The sequence below is a fragment of the Mustela nivalis genome, assembly GCF_964662115.1.
Source record: "Mustela nivalis genome assembly, chromosome: 6".
Lineage (NCBI taxonomy): Eukaryota > Metazoa > Chordata > Mammalia > Carnivora > Mustelidae > Mustela > Mustela nivalis.
The window spans coordinates 51,526,971-51,547,098 of NC_139025.1; the positions used below are offsets into that span (position 1 = coordinate 51,526,971).

General features: G+C 34.0%; 1 protein-coding gene across 3 annotated transcripts in view; it reads left to right on the plus strand.

The window, feature by feature from the left end:
* The window catches only part of MDGA2 (MAM domain containing glycosylphosphatidylinositol anchor 2), a 996,453-nt gene that overhangs the window by 798,708 nt on the left and 177,617 nt on the right, over positions 1 to 20,128 (plus strand). For all 3 annotated transcript variants that reach the window (XR_014312926.1, XM_082735224.1, XM_082735225.1), the window contains exons 11-12: positions 7,184 to 7,361; positions 16,668 to 16,688. Coding sequence is in view for 2 of the 3 variants with exons in the window: in XM_082735224.1 (XP_082591350.1) it covers positions 7,184 to 7,361; positions 16,668 to 16,688 (199 nt within the window). In the remaining variant the exon portion in view is untranslated. The remainder of the gene's footprint in view (positions 1 to 7,183; positions 7,362 to 16,667; positions 16,689 to 20,128) is intronic.

Below are 20,128 nucleotides of genomic sequence, written 5' to 3' on the forward strand. Positions count from 1 at the left end.
AATTTTATTCCTTTTAAAACTTAAAAAAAAAATTGTGTTTTTTTTTTCCTTCTGTAACCTTTTCAATAATAGCATTTTAGCTATCTTCTGTGGTAAAAACATTAAACCACAGCTTTTAATAAAATGCTTCACTGTAGGGGATTTCTAGTTTCTGGGGCCATCCCCTAAATTATTTGAGAGGAATGTATCCCCTAGGAAAAGTAAAAGTTAAATGGAAAGTTAAAAAAACTTGATAAGAATTTAACACATTGCTTTCATATGAACATGTGTATGGGGTACACTTACGATTAGGGTGCCACATTCTGTGAGGGTTTTGTGGTATTACCTCCAAACAGTGGATTGTTGTTGCATTTTCTTTTGTGTATGTGCAAACACTGCATTTAATTTCACATTTTTATGTTTTGCACAGCTCGCTGAGATATAATATGAAATATTTAATTGCTTATTCTTCAACTGCTGAAGTAGATACTTTCATTACAGCTTTAAAATTAAAGACTTGGAACCAAAGTTATTGCTTTTTTAATACACATATGAAGTTATGTACTCTAGAGTTTGTAGTAAGTAACAACATCATTGTATCTGCCAACGAAAATTACTTGAGGAAAGCATCTCATTATAACAACAGAATACCTACAATCCTCCCTGTGGATGCACTACAAATATTGGGTGGTTTTGAACTTATATTAACATCCAGAAAAGTTCACCTTGATTAAACTTGCTTGTTCTTAGATAATAGTTAAATGTCAAATCATTCTGTATGTATTTTTGTGAATTTAAACTACTTTTATCTATATTCTGAAATAATAGTCCTTTGCCTTTAGTTAAAAATCTAAAAGCAATGAAGGAAATTGTCACTTACATTCTATTAACTTATAGAATACTTGGCCTCCAGAACTAATAGGAACTTTGTAGTCTCTAGTACCAACTAAGCCTGAGTAAAATGCTTTCTGAGCGATTGGGATTTTTGTCCATTTTTACCCTTACATGTAAATTCAGTGATTGTATGTGGTTATTGCTAAGTTAAGTTGGATTTCCTGCTTCACTCCTTGAAGGCCATTTAGAAATACACTACATGCTGGAATTTAATCTGATCACATCTTTATCACGTTAATGATCAGACACTGCAGGTATAAAAATTATTAAGAAATTATTTCTGGCTTATAGTCTATATGCAAAAAAATACTTTAAGTATATTATAACTAAATAAATAAAGGCTCTGGTTAAAAAAATAAGGGAGGCATAAATTCTGGAGAAACAAGGAAAAAGTGATGAGTGAAAGAGTCATTTTGTGTGTATGAACAAATTTTACAGTTGCTACTCTTTGGCTACATCACTTTAAAAGAGTTATGCTAATTTCTCTCTGCCTCAGTTTCCTTATCTGCAAAACAAGGCTAGTATTAGTTCCTACTTACTAGGGGTTGTGCTAGATTAAATATAGTAAGTATAATAGAGTTAACATAGTGCTTGGTACATATAAAAACTACCAGATATAGTGGGGTTTTGTTTGTTTTTGTTTTTATTATGTTTTTAACTTAAAGATGCAAGTTAGACAGTCATCAATGTAGAGGTGTTAGAAGAAGCTACTAGTATCAGTGAGGTGGTCTAACAAGACTGAGCTGCGCCTCACCAAATGTAGCTCAAGGACCATCCGCATCTCAATGGTCTTGTAGGGAACGTGGGTGGCTCAGTAGGGGAAGTGTCTGACTCTGGATTTTGGCTCAGGAGCATGGGGCTCCGTGCTGGGAGTGGAACCTGCTTAAGATTCTCTCTTTCCCTCTCCCTCTGTCCCTACACATCCTTCTCTTCCTCTCGAAAAAAATGTAAAAATAAAAAGTGAATTGCCTGGTGTCCCTGGGTGGCTCAGTGGGTTAAGCATCAACTCTAAATAGAGTGAAGTCCTTTGTTTACCTCTCACAACGGCATCTTCTTTTGGTGCTCTCTTAACCCACCCGACCGGTATTTTCAACTTAGTATTTACTAAGTTTTGCATTTTTTTTTATATCCAATACATATCTATGCATCCCTCTTCAAAATACATACTTTGAATTTAACTTTTATAATATGCCTGTTTCAAAATTAAGTTTAGCTCAATATCACTTTTGTGAAATTTGTCCGTGATGATACATATAGTTTAGGTTCATTTTTCATGCTCTATTTTGTATTACATTTTATTATTTTATCTCTTATTGAGTTTTAGATCATTTTCTGTACTTTCTATGCCATGAATATTTCTGTTTGCATGTGTACAAATGCAAGAGTTTATCTGTTCTCATTGTAATATTGTTTTTATTGCCAAATTGCTCTTCAGTTTACATACTCATCAAGGCTGTATTTTTAGAAGACAATTTCCCACGGATGTTTGCTTTTTTGCATATCATATACACAGAAGCCCTGTCTTCCCAAGGTCATTTGTAGCACAAGCATCCTTAGAAAACAGAGATATTGCTTCCCTTTAGAGCAAGGAAAGTCTGTTTAACATCCAGTATAATAAATGTTTCCCTCTTCGGTGATGCCTGAGCAGGTTTTGTTACTGTCCGTCATAAAATACTAAGATTTCTTTTTTTTTTTAAGTTTTTATTTAAATTCCAGTTAGTTAACACACAGTAGAATGAGAGTTTCAGGTATACAACATAGTGGTTCCACACTTTCATACAACCCCAGTGCTCATCACAAGTGCCTCCTTAATCCTTATCATTTTGTAAACCCATCTCCACCTCCCCGCCCATCCCCCACACTCCTTCCCTGTCCCTTCTGGTAACCAACAGTTTGTTCTTTAGAGTTTGGAGTCGGTTTCTTGGTTTGAAGCTGAAGAATATTATGCTAAATGAAATAAGTCAGTCAGAGAAGCCCAAATACCCTCTATCTCTCATACCTCTCATAGGTGGAATTTAAGAAACAAAACAAATGAGCAAAGGGGGAAAGAGAGAAATACAAAGATCTTTTTTTTTTTTTTTTGCTATTCTTAAAGATTTTATTTATTTATTTGACAGACAGAGATCACAAGTAGGCAGAGAGGCAGGCAGAGAGAGGGGGAAAGCAGGTTCCGCATGGAGCAGAGAGCCCAAGCAGAGCTCAATCCCAGGACCCTGAGGTCACGACCTGAGCCAAAGGCAGAGACTTTAACCCTCTGAGCTACTCAGGCGCCCCAATACTAAGCTTTTTTTAAGCTCAGCATCCCTCAGCTGTGATACAAACGCAAGGCATGTACAAAATCCATGTGGGCCCTTGTGCGTCCCCCATGCAGGACTTAGGAGACAAGGGGAAACCAATGTGAATGTCAAGATTCTGCTGTATGCTGTGCCCTGAGTCCATTTCTTTGACCTAGCTGTCTCTAGTCTTCTGCTAGTCTCTGTAGCACTGTTGTAAGCTAACTCCTTAGCTTAAGGGGAGTCAGGTCTTACCCATCCTCCCACTCCTCTCACCCTCCCTGTTCTTGACATGTATAAAAATTCTCATTGTTGTCTATCTATGTCAAACTTTAATATTGTCATTTTACAAGTTTTTGTTTATCTGATGATAGGAAATGGTATTATGATTTTAATTTCCATTATCTTGGTTCACGGTGAGACTGCACCTTTTCTTTAATTAGTTATTGGGGTTTCTGCATCTATGAAATACCTATTCCTATGAGTCTGATGTTTCTCTTGGATTATTTTTCTTACTGAGTTAAGAGAGTATTAATATGATCTAGTTAGCTGTACATGTTCTAAATATCTTCCTCAAACATCTGCCTTGATTTTTGCTGTTTAGTGGGGAGCACTGATGAGAAGTTTTTCTACCAAAATTTTAAATTTAGTATTAATGTCAAATTTAAGATTGACTATTTTATCAATCTTTTTCCTTTACTAATTGTGCTTTTCTAATCTGCTTAAGAAAGCAGTATCTTACTTGAAGTCATAATGACATACTTCTGTATTTTTTCTAAGTAGTTTGATTTTTGCTTTTTATTAAATTTAAGTCTTATTTGATATTCATGAGATTTTTCATTTTTTTTAAAATATGGTATTCATTCATTTGAGAGAGGTGGAGAGAGTGTGCCCGCAAAGGGGCAGAGGGAGAGGGAGAAGACTCCCAGTTGAGCAGGGAGCCTGATGTTGGGTTCAATCCCAGGACCCTGGGATCATGACCTGAGCTGAAGGCAGATGCTTAACCAACTGAGCCACCCAAGTGCCCCTTTCTGAGACTTTTTCTATGTTTTTTCCATATACATAACCAGTTGGATGATAAATCTTTCTCTGTCTTCTATGTGAACAACCCCACAAATATGGATATGGGCTTTCTGTTTTATTCTATAATTTTATTTATCATTTCTCAATCCTGTGGTAATTGCATATATTTGAGATTTACATATCCAGAATTGTAAGAGATTAGGCTTTATAATTAAGACCTACTCACCCTCAGAAAACAAGCAAATATATAAATATATGAAAAATATGTATGTACATTTAATTATATACTATATATGTGTGTATATATTACCAGGTAAAAATGGAAGGCAAAAATGGAAACACAAAGTATTTTAATTGGAATATCCCACCCAAATTGCTTTTGCCTTCAGCTGCTCACCAACCCAGACAAACTTGGAGTCTTATAGTTTGGTAGTGGTGATCAAACAGAAATCAAAATCCAAGGTCTGCCTAAAACAAGGGATCATCTCCACTTTAATCTGTGAAATGAAAGTAAAAGTGAACCATATTGTTGATGTGCTTAGGAACATGTCAGAAACAAAAGTCTATCTCTAAAGGAATATAACAGTGCCCTCGGTAACAGAGAACCCCCAGTAATAGTATTTTTAGTCATGTAATCAACACACATGTTAAAAATTAAAAAATACAGAGAAAGGTGCCAAAACAAGGAAACTTCAGATATAAAAATATAAGGCAACTATACTTATACTACTTATATGAATAAAACTGAAAATGTATACAAATAAAAGAAAATATGAAGTGGCCCAAAAGATTTTTTTGAAAAACTACATTTTTCTGGAGTAGTTGTAGGCTCATAGTAGTATTGAGCAGAAAGTACAATGATTTCGCATATACACCCAACCCCAGCACTTGTGTAGCCTCTCGCAGTAACAACATCCTCCAACAAAGGTACATTTGTTACAACTGTTGAACCTACACTGATCCATTATTATCAAGCAAAGTCCATAATTTACATTAGTGTTCATTCTTGATGTTGTATGTTACGTAGTTTATAATTATCTATATCCACCATGATATCATTATATGGAGTAGTTTCACTGTCCCCAGAATTGTTTGTGCTCAGCTTCTATATCTCTTCCTCCCCCCACTCCTGGCAACCACTTATCATTTTATTATCTCCATAGTTTTACCTTCTTCAGAATGTCATGCAGTTGGAACCATACATTATACCACCTTTTCAGATTGGTTTCTTTCAATGAGTATATGCATTTAAGTTTGCTCTATGTCTTTTCATGTCTTAATAACTCATTTCTCTTTAGCACATGTGAAATCCCATTGTCTGGTTGTAGCATTGTTTATTTGTCTCTTCGTCTACTAAAGACAGCTTTGTAAGTCTTGTCTTACAAGACTTTGTCTTAGACTTTGTAAGTCTAAGTCTTGCCCATTATGAAAAAGCTAGTATAGACATCCATTCATGGGCAGATTTTTGTGCCAACCTAGGTTTTCAGCCCCTTTAAGTAAATACCAAGGGACACAATTGCTTGATTATATGGTACAGGTGTGTTTAGTTTTGTGAATAAAAACAAAGCAAAACAAAACCCAAACTATCCTCCAAATTGGCTATATCATTTTTGCATTCCCATTAGCAGTGAATGAAAGTTACTTTTGCTCTACAAACCCACCAACATTTGGTGTTGCCAGTGTTCTAGATTTTGACTATTTTAATAGGTGTACAGTGGCATCTCATTGTTTTAATTTGTATTTCTATGATAACATACAATATGGAGCATCTTTTCTGTTATGGTCCATGTTCCATTTTTTAATTGGGTTATTTATTTTCTTATTGTTGAATTTTGAGAGATCTTTATATATTTTGGATGTGTCTTTTACAAATATATTCTCCCAGTCTGTGCTTTTCCTCCAATTCTCTTGATACTATCGTCATTAGAAGTTTTTCATTCAAAGAAGTCCAGCTTCTCAACTATTTCTTTCATGGATTGTACTGTTGGTATTGTATCTTCAAAGTTATTGCCAAACCACAGTCATCCAGTTTTTCTCCTATGTTATCTTCTGGTAGGTTTGTAGTTTTATGTTTTATATGTAGTCTGTGATCATTTCCAACTAAATATCATGAAAAGTACAACGTTTGGATTTAGATTCAGTATTTTGCATGTGGATGCCCAGTGTTCCATTGCAGGTTGCTAAAATACTATTTTGTGCCACTGTATTATCTTGGCTTGTTTGTCAAAGATCAGTTGACTATAAAGAAGATATGGTATATATATCTTCAGAATGTTAATTCAGCCATAAAAGAGAATGAAATCTTGCCATTTGCAATGACAGGGATGGAGCTAGAGTGTATTATGCTAAGTGAAATAAGTCAATCAGAGAAAGACAAATACCACATGATTTCACTCATATGTGGAATTTAGGAGTCAAAATGAACAAGCAAGGACAAAAAGAGAGGGTTGAACCAGGAAACAGACCCTTAACTATGGAGAACAAACTGTTACAGTTGGGGAGGTTGGTGGGAGGATGGGTTAAATAGGTGATGGGGATTAAAGAAGGCATTTGGCATGATGAGCACCAGGTGATGTATGGAAGTCCGGAATCACTGTATTGTACACCTGAAACTAATACTACATTTTATGTTAACTAACTGGAATTTAAATAAAAACTTAAGAAAAGAATACAATAGTAGTTAAAACATATATCTCTTCAAATCTTCAGTTTGAGACGGTAGTCGAAACTATTGTTTTATCCTCTGACTCTTAATAAAATAGCATATTAAATCTGTTTAATCAGCCAAACTACTCAGTGATAATTTGGTAGTTATCTGCAAACATCTGCATGGAAACATCTACAGAATTTGTTGCATATTATAGAAACTTGAACTTTAATAAAATATATCCACATAATGTAATGTACTTATTTAATAAAATTTCAGAATGCTTTCTCACCCATTTTGTTAGAACACAGTAAGTATCTCTGAAGAAAATATTGGGGATGTTACTACATAATTCTTTTGATTTCAGGCTGGACAGCAGCGTTGGTGGGAACAAGAGATTAAAATAAATGGAAATATTCAAAAAGGAGAACTAATTACATATAACTTGACAGAGCTAATTAAACCAGAGGCTTATGAAGTCCGGCTAACTCCTCTCACCAAATTTGGTGAAGGAGATTCAACAATTCGTGTCATTAAATATAGCGGTAAGTAGTCTTTTAAAGTATTTATTTGCATATTCAACTGTCTGGAATATGTATATTGCAGTTATCTATTAAAGTTAGAAAAACTACCATTTGGAATATTGATTTTCAGGGTCATCAGCCAAGTGACAGAAAAATAAAAACAAAACAAAACACCCAGCAAACAAGCAAACAAACCCATAGAATTTAATCATTATAAATTATATTTGATATAAATATAGAAATATAGAATGATGTTTTAGTTAACATTGAATCAATGTGATAATGTCAACAATGTCCCTTGATCCTTTATCCCATGCTATGACACAATAATTCTGCATATTTTTCAAATTCTTAATGTCTTTAAAATTTACATCATTAAGAAGTTAGCAAATGGGAGCGCCTGGGTGACTAAGTGGGTTAAGCCTCTGCCTTCGGCTCAAGTCATGATCTTAGGGTCCTGGGATCAAGCCCCACATCGGGCTCTCTGCTCAGTGGGGAGCCTGTTTCCCCCTCTCTCTCTGCCTGCCTCTCTGCCTTGTGATCTCTCTCTCTCTGCCAAAAAAATAAATAAAATCTTTAAAAAAAAAGTTAGCAAATGTTATCAAAACTTGCTTTTTAATTGATAGAGTTGATTTTTAAAGCATTTTTAGATTTACAAAAAACAAGCAGGAAGTAGAGCTTCTATGCATTTCCTTTCCCCCAACAGTTTCCCATATTATTAACATCTTTCTTTAGAAAAATGCCATGCAAAATATTGAATCTAAATACAAACTTTATACTTTTCATGACATATAACTGAAAATGGATCACAGATCTACATGTGAAACATAAAACTATTAAACTACTAGAAGATAAAGAATACTGACATACTGTTATTAAAGCAAGTAGTTTACATTATTATTATGTTGTACTGTTATATGAATTGTGATAAGTTGGTATTATTTTTTCACCATTACAGTGTCATACAGAATAGCTTCACTGCCCTAAAGATCCCCTTACTTACTCAGCCAACCATGTCCCCTCCAAACCTGACAATCACTAATCTTTTAATTGTCTGTTGTTTTGCTTTTTCTAGAATGTTGTATAATACAAATAATGGAGCAAATAGGTTTTTCAAACTAACTTATTAATTTAACAATATGCCTTTAAGGTTTTTCCCATGTCTGGGGCTTGATAGTTCATTTCTTTTGATTCTTTAATGTCCCATTGTATAGATGTATTGCAGCTTGTTGAAGTACATTCTAGTTTATTTTTTTTAGTCATTTTTTTTAGATTGCTAATGTTAAAAACACCTAAATGTATGTGAGTATGTTTGTGTGTGTGTTAGTGAAACAGATTAATATTTTATCAATTGAAATTTATGAGAATTATTTCAGTTGAAATTTATGATATTTATGACTACCTCTAGAATTGTCAGTATATTTTTCAGGGTTGAATGAATCATTGGCAAAATATTTCATATTTATTTCATTACTTTAGTGAATTATTACTCTCTTTATCATTGATCACCAGGGCTTGATTTTCAAAAATAATAGAATGTGTTTTTTTACAGTTGGAGTTCTCCATTCAGTTGTTTGTTTATTTATTTATTTATTTATATTTTTTCAGTGTTCCAAAATTCATTGTCACACCCAGTGCTCCATGCAATAAGTACCCACCTTAATATCCATCACCAGGCTCACCCAACCCTCTACCCCCCACAAAAACCCTCAATTTGCTCAGAGTCCACAGTCTTTCATGGTTTGACTTCCTTTCTGATTTCCCCCAATTCACTTTTCCTTTCCTTCTCCTAATGTCCTCCATGTTATTTCTTATGTTTTACAAGTAAGTGAAACCATATGATAATTGATTTTCTCTGCTTGACTTATTTCACTCAGCATAATCTCCTCCAGTCCCACCCATGTTGATACAAAAGTTGGGTATTCATCCTTTCTGATGGCTGAATAATATTCTGTTGTATATATGGACCACATCTTCTTTATCCATTTGTCTGTTTAAGGGTATCTTGGCTCTTTCCACAGTTTGGTGATTGTGAACTTTACTGCTGCTGTGAATATATGGCCCTTCTTATCACTACATCTGTATCTTTGGGGTAAATACTTAGTAGTGCAATTGCAGGGTCATAGGGTAGCTCTATTTTTAATTTCTTAAGGAATTTTCACACTGTTTTCCAAAGTGGCTGCACCAACTTGCATTCCCACCAACAGTGTAAGAGGATTCCCCTTTCTCCACAACCTCTCCAACACTTGTCGTTTACTGTCTTGTTAATCTTTGCCATTCTAAGTGGTGTAAGGTGGTATCTCAGTGTGGTTTTGATTTGAATTTCCCTGATGGCTAATGACGATCATCATTTTTTCATGGTTCTGTTAGCCATTTATATGTCTTCCTTGGAGAAGTGTCTGTTCATGTCTTCTGCACACTTTTTTTTTTAATATAATTTTTTTATTTTTTATAAACATATATTTTTATCCCCAGGGGTACAGGTCTGTGAATCACCAGGTTTACACACTTCACAGCACTCACCAAAACACATACCCTCCCCAATGTCCATAATACCACCCCCTTCTCCCAAACCCCCTCCCCCCAGCAACCCTCAGTTTGTTTTGTGAGATTAAGAGTCACTTATGGTTTGTCTCCCTCCCAATCCCATCTTCTTTCATTTATTCTTCTCGTACCCACTTAAGCCCCCATGTTGCATCACCACTTCCTCATATCAGGGAGATCATATGATAGTTGTCTTTCTCCGCTTGACTTATTTTGCTAAGCATGATACGCTCTAGTTCCATCCATGTTGTCGCAAATGGCAAGATTTCATTTCTTTTGATGGCTGCATAGTATTCCATTGTGTATATATACCACATCTTCTTGATCCATTCATCTGTTGATGGACATCTAGGTTCTTTCCATAGTTTGGCTATTGTGGACATTGCTGCTATAAACATTCGAGTACACGTGCCCCTTTGGATCACTACGTTTGTATCTTTAGGGTAAATACCCAATAGTGCAATTGCTGGGTCATAGGCAGTTCTATTTTCAACATTTTGAGGAACCTCCATGCTGTTTTCCAGAGAGGTTGCACCAGCTTGCATTCCCACCAACAGTGTAGGAGGGTTCCCCTTTCTCCGCATCCTCGCCAGCATCTGTCATTTCCTGACTTGTTGATTTTAGCCATTCTGACTGGTGTGAGGTGATATCTCATTGTGGTTTTGATTTGTATTTCCCTGATGCCGAGTGATATGGAGCACTTTTTCATGTGTCTGTTGGCCATCTGGATGTCTTCTTTGCAGAAATGTCTGTTCATGTCCTCTGCCCATTTCTTGACTGACAGAATGGGAGAAGATATTTGCAAATGACATATCAGATAAAGGACTAGTGTCCAGAATCTATAAAGAACTTAGCAAACTCAACACCCAAAGAACAAATAATCCATTCTGCACACTTTTTGAATGATGATCTGTCTTTTGGGTGTTAAGTTTGAGGAGTTCTTTATAGATCTTGGGTAACAGTCCTTTGTCTGTAGTGTCATTTGCAAATATCTTCTCCCATTCCAAGGGCTGCCTCTTTGTTTTGTTGACTGTTTTCTTCACTGTGCAGAAGCTTTTGATCTTGATGAAGTCCCCAAAGTTCATTTTTGCTTTTGTTTGCCTGGTTTGGGGATCAAGGTAATGCTGGCTTCATAGAAAGAATCTGGAAGTTTTCCTTTTGTTTCTATTTTTTGAAACAGCTTCAGGAGAATAGGTATTCTTTTTTGAATGTTTGGTAAATTCCCCAGGGAATCTATTAGGTCCTGGACTCTTGTTTTTTGGGGAGGTTTTTGATCACAGTTTCAATCTTGTTACTAAATATTGGTCTATTCAGGTTGTTAATTTCTTCTTTTTTCAGTCTTGGAAGTTTATAGATTTCCAGAAATGCATCCATTTCTTCTACGTTGCTTAATTTTTTGGCATATAACTGTTGATAAAAACTTCCGATGATTGTTCCTGTTTCCTTGGTGTTAGTTGTGATCTCTCCTCTTTCATTCATAATTTTATTAATTTGGGTACTCTCTCTTTTCTTTTGGGTTAGCTTGGCCAGTGATTTTTCGATCTTATTAATTCTTTCAAAGAACCAGCTTCTAGTTTCTGATGTGTTCTACTGTATCTCTGGTTTCTAACTCATTGATCTCTGCTCTAATTTTAATTATTTCCCTTCTTGTGCTTGGAGTGGCTTAATTTGTTAATTTTCCAGTTCTTTCTTTATTTTTTTTAAAGATTTTATTTATTTATTTGACAGAGAGAGATTACAAGTAGATGGAGAGGCAGGCAGAGAGAGAGAGAGGGAAGCAGACTCCCTGCTGAGCAGAGAGCCCAATGTGGGACTCGATCCTAGGGGCCTGAGATCATGACCTGAGCCGAAAGCAGCAGCCTAACCCACTGAGCCGCCCAGGCGCCCGAATTTTCCAGTTCTTTAATGTGTAAAGAGAGTTGGTGTTTTCAGGATTTTCCAGTTTTTTTTTAGTGGGGCTTGGATGGCTATGTATTTTCCCCTTAGCACCGCCTTTGCCATATCCCATAGGTTTTGGACCAATGTGTCTTCATTCTCATTAGTTTCCATGAATTGTTTAAGTTATTCTTTGATTTCCTGGTTGATCCAAACATTCTTGAGCAAGATGGTCTTTAGTTTCCAAGTGTTTGAATTCCTTCCAAACTTTTTCTTGTGTTTGAGTTCCAGTTTCAAAGCCTTGAGGTCTGAGAATATGCAGGATATTATCCCAGTCTTTTGGTATTGGTTGAGACCTGATTTGTGATCCATATGTGATATATTCTGGAGTAAGTTCCATGTGTGCTCAAGAAGAATGACTATTGTGTTGTTTTAGGGTAGAATGTTCTGTATATACCTATGAGGTCCATCTGGTCCTATGTGTCATTCAAAGCACTTGTTTCTTTTCTTTTTTTTTTTTTAAGATTTTATTTATTTTATTTGACAGACAGAGATTACAAGTAGGCAGAGAGGCAGGCAGAGAGAGACAGAGAGAGGAGGAAGCAGGCTCCCTGCTGAGCAGAGAGCCCGATGTGGGACTCGATCCCAGGACCCTGAGATCATGACCCGAGCCGAAGGCAGCGGCTTAACCCACTGAGCCACCCAGGCGCCCAAAGCACTTGTTTCTTTGTTGATTTTCTGCTTAGATGATCTGTCTGTTGCTGAGAGTGGCATGTTAAGATCCCCTATAATTAGTATATTCTTATCAATATGATTCTTTATTTTGATTAACAATTGACTTATGCAGTTGACTGCTCCCATGTTGGAGGCATAAATATTTACAATTGTTAGATCTTCTTGGTGGATAGACCCTTTAAGAATGATATAGTGTCCTTCTGTATCTCTGACTACAGTCTTTAGCTTAAAATCAAAGTTATCTTATATGAGAATCGCTATACCAGCTTTCTTTTGAGACCCTTTGGCATGAAAGATGGTTCTTCATCCCTTCATTTTCATTCTAGATGTATCTTTAGGTTCAAAATGTGTCTCTTATAGACAGCATATGGACAGGTCCTGTCATTTTATATAGCCTGCAACCCTTTGCCATTTTATGAGAGCATTTAGGCCATTCACATTGAAAGTGATTATTGAAAGATAAGTTTTTATTGACTTCATGTTTCCTTTCAAGTCCTTGTTTCTATAGATTCTCTCTGTGAATTTCTGTTCCATGTCAAGCTTAGATTCTTCTTTTATAGAACCCCCCCCTTAATATTTCTTGTAGTGCTGACTTGGTGGTCACATGATCTTTTAAAACTTGCCAGTCTTGGAAGCTCTTTATCTCTCCATCCACTCTGAATGTCAGCCTTGCTGGTTAAAGTATTCTTGGCTGCATGTTCTTCTCATTCAGTGCCCTGAATATGTCTTGCCAGCCCATTCTGCCTTGCCATATTTCTATGGACAGGTCTGACATTATTCTGATAGTCCTCCCTCTGTACGTAAGGAATCTCTTCCCCCTAGCTACCCATAAGACATCTCTGAATTTAAGACTCCTGAAATTCACAATAATGTGCCTGGAGATCTTTCTACCCTTGTTGATCTTGGGGGGTGTTCTTTCTGCCTCTAAAACATGAACATTTGATCCATTCCCCAAATTAGGGAGATTTTCATCTAGATTTGTTCAGCCATATCTTCTAGTTCTTTTTCTCTCCCTCCACCCCCTCAGGGATCCCAATAATTCGACAGTAGAACCCTTTGTGGCATCATTTATTTCCCTAATTCTGTGTTCATGGCTTCTGAGCTGTTTGTTCCAACCCACCTACTGATCCTTCTTTTCTATCAGTTTGTCTTCTAGATCACTAATTCGATCTTCTGCCTCATTTACCCTAGCTGTTAGAATATTTAGATTAGATTGGATCTCACTGATAGCATTTTTAAGTTCTGCCAGATCAGCTCTCACTTCCACGCTTAGAGATTCTATGTTGCCCTAATGGTCTTCTCCACTCTAACCATTGCCTGGATAATTGTTACCCTGAATTCTATTTCTGACATATTGTTTATGTCCATATCCAATAGTTCTGTGGCAGAGGTCACAGTCTCTGAATTTTTCCTCTGTTGGGTGTTCCTCCTCCTAGTCATTTTGGTGAGAAGTGGCTATGGGGATGTATAGCTGAATATATCAACCATGATCTAGGCAAAGTGCATCTTCTGCCCCTGCAGAGATCCATAAGTATATAATCTTATATCTCAGGCTGATTTCATGGATGTTCAGAGTGTTCTGGTCATTATTTAGCTCAATTCAGGGGACCCATTGAAGCAGGGTCTCCTACTCCTCCACCATCTTGCACCTCCTTTGAGTTCTTCATTCAGTTTAACATTAACATGTTTTTCCTACTTAAAAGGGAAACTGAATACTATCAAAAGTAAAAAATATAGTGAAATTAATAACGTTCAATAGAGTTGTTTTTCATATGAAATCACTTATTTTCACTTTCTTCTCATCCTCTAGATATATTCAATTTTCATTAAAAATATGATATATAGTGTAGACTAGAATATTGATACCAGATCATGGATATAAAAGCATGAGAATAACTATCTTTTTCTTGAATATGGGCCTTTAAAAATACTCACTTGTAAAAGTATTAGAATCACTGCACACCTTTTCTTAAATGTGGTCTATATCATTTTTTAAATGATATAAAGATTACTATTTAATAGCAATGAATAAAATTTAATGACAGTAACAATTGTTATTCCGTAATTACCCCTATGATTCCATTGGGCACACAATTAGATAGCATCTCAATATATTTTTCTTTCTAAAGTTTTAGTTTTATATGTTTTATAAAATATTAATTATTATGTCCTCTTATCTAAGTTTCATGCTCCCTGCCCCTAAGTTATAAAATGTAGACAACTCAAATGAGGATTAGAAACAATGAATATCCATTCCTTAAAAAAGAAAAAAAAGAAGATATTAGGACCTGAAAGTTTTCAGTGTCCTGTAGATTTATACATCTATGAAATGACAGTCTCTGAATAGAACTGGGGCTGATTGACCCCTTCATAGCAAGAGGATCCATGTTGCTTTTCTATGTTTAGAAATTATATGACTTTCCTCAAAGAGAAATAGAGAGAAAAAAAATTATAAGCTCAGTAGTTTTACTCAAAACTCTGAGGTAGCAGAGTAAAATGAAAATAGATCTGGAAAATAGATATTATGGTAGTTTCAGCTTTAATTATCTTTACATTCTTAGGCATACTTTAAAAAATCTTAAACAGTTTAATTAAAATTAAATTTTAATAAAATTTTTATTTAAACTTCTTTATAATAAAGATTTGAGTGAGGTTTACTTAAATGGTATCTAGATATTTATGAAAAATTACACACAAAAGTTCAATTGTAAAAAGAAAAAAAATGGGCTCACTGAAATATTTAGAATTTAGAAAGGAAGTTTCCACTACTTACAGTGAATCTAATGAGTAGTAATATTGTAGCAGAAGACTCGATTAAAATCAGTGTGGTCAGAGATTAATGTACACTTGATCTTAGCCATAAAGGCTGAGAAGCGATAGAGGTTAACTCTAGGTATGACATATTATTTTAGGAAATAATTAGAATTCAAAGATGCTTACTTCTTGTAAGATAATATATGGACGGTTTTAAAGTTTTATATCATTTCATATCATTTATAATTTTTAAATTATAATATATTGATCTCTTACAAGAAAAATTTATTCTTTTTTCTCCACTTTAGTCAAACTAGTAGATACATATATCCCTTCTCTGCTTAGATATTTCATAATTGACAATAGGGAAACAGAATCAGAAAACAAAGTAATAGGAATTTCTATATTCTGTAAGAAATAGTAAAAATATTTCATTGAGAAACTAACTCACTTTGTTAAAGTTAATTCAATGTACTAATGTAACAATTACTATGAACATCCTTTGTGCAGTGTATGCATTTTTTACTATCATACTTCATTTGTTAAGTCCAAGTTTAACAAAAGTGGTTAATAGAAAGCACTAGGAGTTAACAACAGAGCAAACAAACTTCTGCAAGTTACATTAGCTGCCTATTATAATCCTGGGAAACCTCAACGATCTTTACTTCATCCAGAATGAAATTTTCTCTCAAAGTGATAAATAAGTAATCATTATACACAGATACCATTATGTCTGTTAGATTAGATATATTTTTGTTGTTGTTTCAGTAAAATGGAAAGTATTCATTCCTCTTCATGTAGAAGTCAATTGTCACTTGTAAACACAGGTTCTTTTAGATAAATATGTCTTCTAGGGCAGAAAAACACAACTGTATTGCTTGTTATTTGAAAACTCTGTGTGTGTGTGTAATCAAACAAAGCAGCATTGGTGTAGTTATTTGTTTTAGGGTGCATGTAATAACATGATACAAGGAGTGCTTTATTTTCATATACATCATGTTATTTTCACCAGAAATAGATAACAGCCAAAAAATCTAAAGTTTAATCTCTGTTGGATAATTGCTTTCATTGTTAAAACATCTAGATTATAGGTTGGCCTACTGTCAGCCTGAGTTTTGATTTCTGGGAGTTTTTGCATTGGTTAAGATATAAAAGATCCACAACTCTGTTCCTTGGAAAATGAACAAATCCCACATGCTATTTAGCATTGATCTTTTAGGTACTTTGAGACTGTTAATGCTGAGCTCCAAAGTAGATTCTATTCAATCCTCTAGAACAAAATGGATTGCAGACATAATTCTTCATGGTCGCAGTGGGAAGATCATTAATTTTTGATAAGGAACTATGAGACACTGATTAGACTTTTATTTATAAAAGACATTCAAGCCATGCTAACATTATTTTTTGCTTTTCTTGTAGCTCCTGTTAATCCTCATTTGAGTAAGTATGTTTTTATTTTAATAATGGTACAGATTGCACAGTTAAGAAAAGTAGAAAACTCAGAGGCATATAAAGATTATTTAGCAACTGTTCATATTTGCTTTAAAATGGGATGGCTTAGAAACAGTAAAACTGGCATTAAAAATGAATTGCGAATTTTAAATTTCAATGGATATGCTTATAAAGACAAACTATTTAATATTAATCATGGATTTTTATAAGTTTTCATAAATATGGAGACATTTCCTCCCACTTAACATTTGTTATTTGTTTAACTATGGGATTAAGTTTTTCTTTTGTGGCAATACATTATCATTTTTATTACTATTGTTTCTTTAATTTTTTTTTATTTCTGTACTCCAGTTACAAAAGACTACAGTTAGAAAATTAATATTTGAATGGTTTTATCAAGATTTTTCAGACATCACTAATCTATATCCCCATTGTTAATGAAGAAGATAGTTTGTTCACCATCTTCTTGAATATTTCACATTAGAGTAAATATTGATTTTTGTCTTCCACTTTTGTGCCTATGAATATATTGTTCTTGGCTAATAAGAGAAAGGAGAAGCACCTTTGCATTCTTCTCCTATCCATCCAATATTCTCCATCACTTATACTTAGTAAAGAGACTGTGTGGGTCTTTTTCTTCATTTTATTATGTTTCCTTTCTTATAATGGCCTTTCACTGATTATATAAGCCAAGACCAAACTACATAACCTGTTGTTACCTAATTTTCTACTAAAGATATTCCTTTACTCCATTTCTGCTTATCCAAATTATAATACTGAATACACTTATGGATCTTTACTGTTTTCATTTTGCTTTCATGCACAGTTCATTTTGTTCTCACCAGTGACCTTTCCTGTGAATGTCTTCAACCCTTTGAGGTTCATTTATTAAATTTAGCATAAATGCTTCTTTCTTGACTAGTATTCTCTCCATTAGATTTCCCCAAACAGTCTGTCTTCATCTGTGTTATAAGCTATTTTTTTATTTTGTCATAAAATACTTATGAGCTAAATATGTTTCTAATTTCTCTCTATATTGCACTGTCTTTGACCTGCCACAGCATCGTATATTTAGCAGGTGTTCAATGATCATTTGTTAAAAGAAAAAATACACAACAGTTTCAAGTTGAATTAACTGCACAAATCAGGTTCTCCCTGGCTTCTACCCAGGGTACTATTGCTATTTAATTACTATATTGATTATAGTTCTTTTGTAGGTAAATTCTCTGACAATAATTTCAGTAGAAATGTTTAAAAATAGTTGTGGGAAGATTAAAACTTGATACTGAAAAAAGCTGAGTAATATTTTAATTCAAGGAAAAAATTTTAGTAGCTTAATTTTACTGGGAAAAATGCATATATAAAGAAATAATAGAGGTATTGTTTGCTAACAGATGAATTCTATACAATATGAAAAGTACCAGTAATTTTATGGCAAGTGAAGTTTTTAGAAGACATGTTATTTGAACTGGGTCCTGAAAGCTTAATAAAGGTCCCTTAGGGGAAGAAGGTGAGGAAGGGCATGCCTGCTGCCTTCGAAAGGAAAGTCCTGTTCGCATAATAACTGAGCAAAGCTCAGTGCGTCTAGAGTATATAGAGTGTATATTTCAAACATTACAGAAGCCAGAAATGTGCAGTGAAGATGAACAATATTAATTAGGATTTGAGTGCTTCTTTTAAAAGCTCATATCCTTTGGATCATAGTTACCCACTTCTCCAACAAGCATTTTTTGTTGTTGTTAGTCAATGAATTGAATTTTCTACTTTTAAAATACTTTCCATTATAACTCTCTATATTAACGATTTCCATTGACTGTACTTCTTAAATTTTTTACTAAGTGTTCAATCTGCTAAAAGATTACAATGTTTAGAATAAAGACTTTTTAGTAAACATCAATGATTTTTCTAAGTTACCGAGTAATTATTTTTATGTTATTGACAGTCACATACATTTTCCCCTTATTAATTTCTTTAAACCTGTTAAAGAACCTCCAGGTCCCAAAGACATAAAAGAAAAATATTTTGTGAAGTGTACACATTCATTATACATTCAAGATCTTAATAAATTAGCCAGATATTATTCAATAAGAGGAAAATAGGACAACATGTAGAAGAAGGTCATGTTTTCTTTTAGATTTTGCTATGGAAAGTTATTTTTCTTCCCCTCAGCTAGACAACTTTGACCCACGATCTTCTTAAATGCTTCTTAAATTCTGTCATTGATTTTCAAAGCATAATTTATATATGGTAAAATTAACGCTTTTTTGTATGTATACTTCTGTAAGAAGTATTGACCAATTCATTCAGTTATGGAACCATCACAAGTTCCATGTTCTCTATAAAGTTTTTGTATTGCTTCCTTGTGGTTAAACCTGTTTTATCGCAACCTCAGGCAAATTTGTTTTTGTTTCTACAATTTTGCTATATTAATTCAATTAGTTACAATATGCTTACTATTTACTCTCCACATTTCATTAAAACATATTTTTCCTGGTAATGATATTAATGAAGTTGAAGAGAAAGTGAAAATTAAGCAGTTCAGAAAAAAGTCAATGAGAAAAAAATTAAAAACATTAAGTATTTCTGATGTTTGTAAATGATTTCTTAAAATGAATATCTTACTTCTTAGGTTGTTTATAATTATGTGTAATGAATTCTTATAACACCATTTAGTCATATTTCCTCCATAAAAGATTATTTTCTACATAATAAATTTTAAAAATCTTTTGAATATATGTTGGCTTAGTTATAAATCATCTTCTTTCTAGAAAATAAAGGAATTTATATTATATTTAACATAATACATGTGATATGAGACATATATTGGCACCAAATCAAACTACTCTTAAATCCTCTTTTGCATTTTAACAACTTATATGGTATTTAAGTGAATTGACTTATCCTAAGTATCTACTTCCAATGTATTTGTATAGAATAAGTCCATGAAATTTTGTCAGAGTATGATTCTTCATTAGACTCAAAACAATTACTAGATTTAAAAGAGGAAGGACTTTTGTTTATAGTTTCTTAAAAACTCTTTGGATTGAAACTTTGAACTGAATGGAAGGATGATTAGTTGTCAAGAGAATATTCTACAGGCTCCATTAAGTGTAGGCAGTGTCCTTCTCATCCATTGCTGTTTTCCTAAGGAATGTTACCCTTGGACCAAACCTGAAGTTTAGTCTGTGACTGGACTGTATTAATTGAAAAGAAAACAAAAATATTGAAATCATATTGAAATGAATTCTGAGGTCTCTCAAGTGTCTCAGCAATGGAGTCAAAATTTTCTGTGAAGATGTTTTAAAATTTTTGAAAAGTATATTTAGTCTGATTTAGGTTCTGAAGTCCAAATTGTTAAAATTCAGAGCTTTTGAAAAAAATTTTGGACTTTTTTGGTTTAGATTAAGTACAAGGTAGTTTATACATAT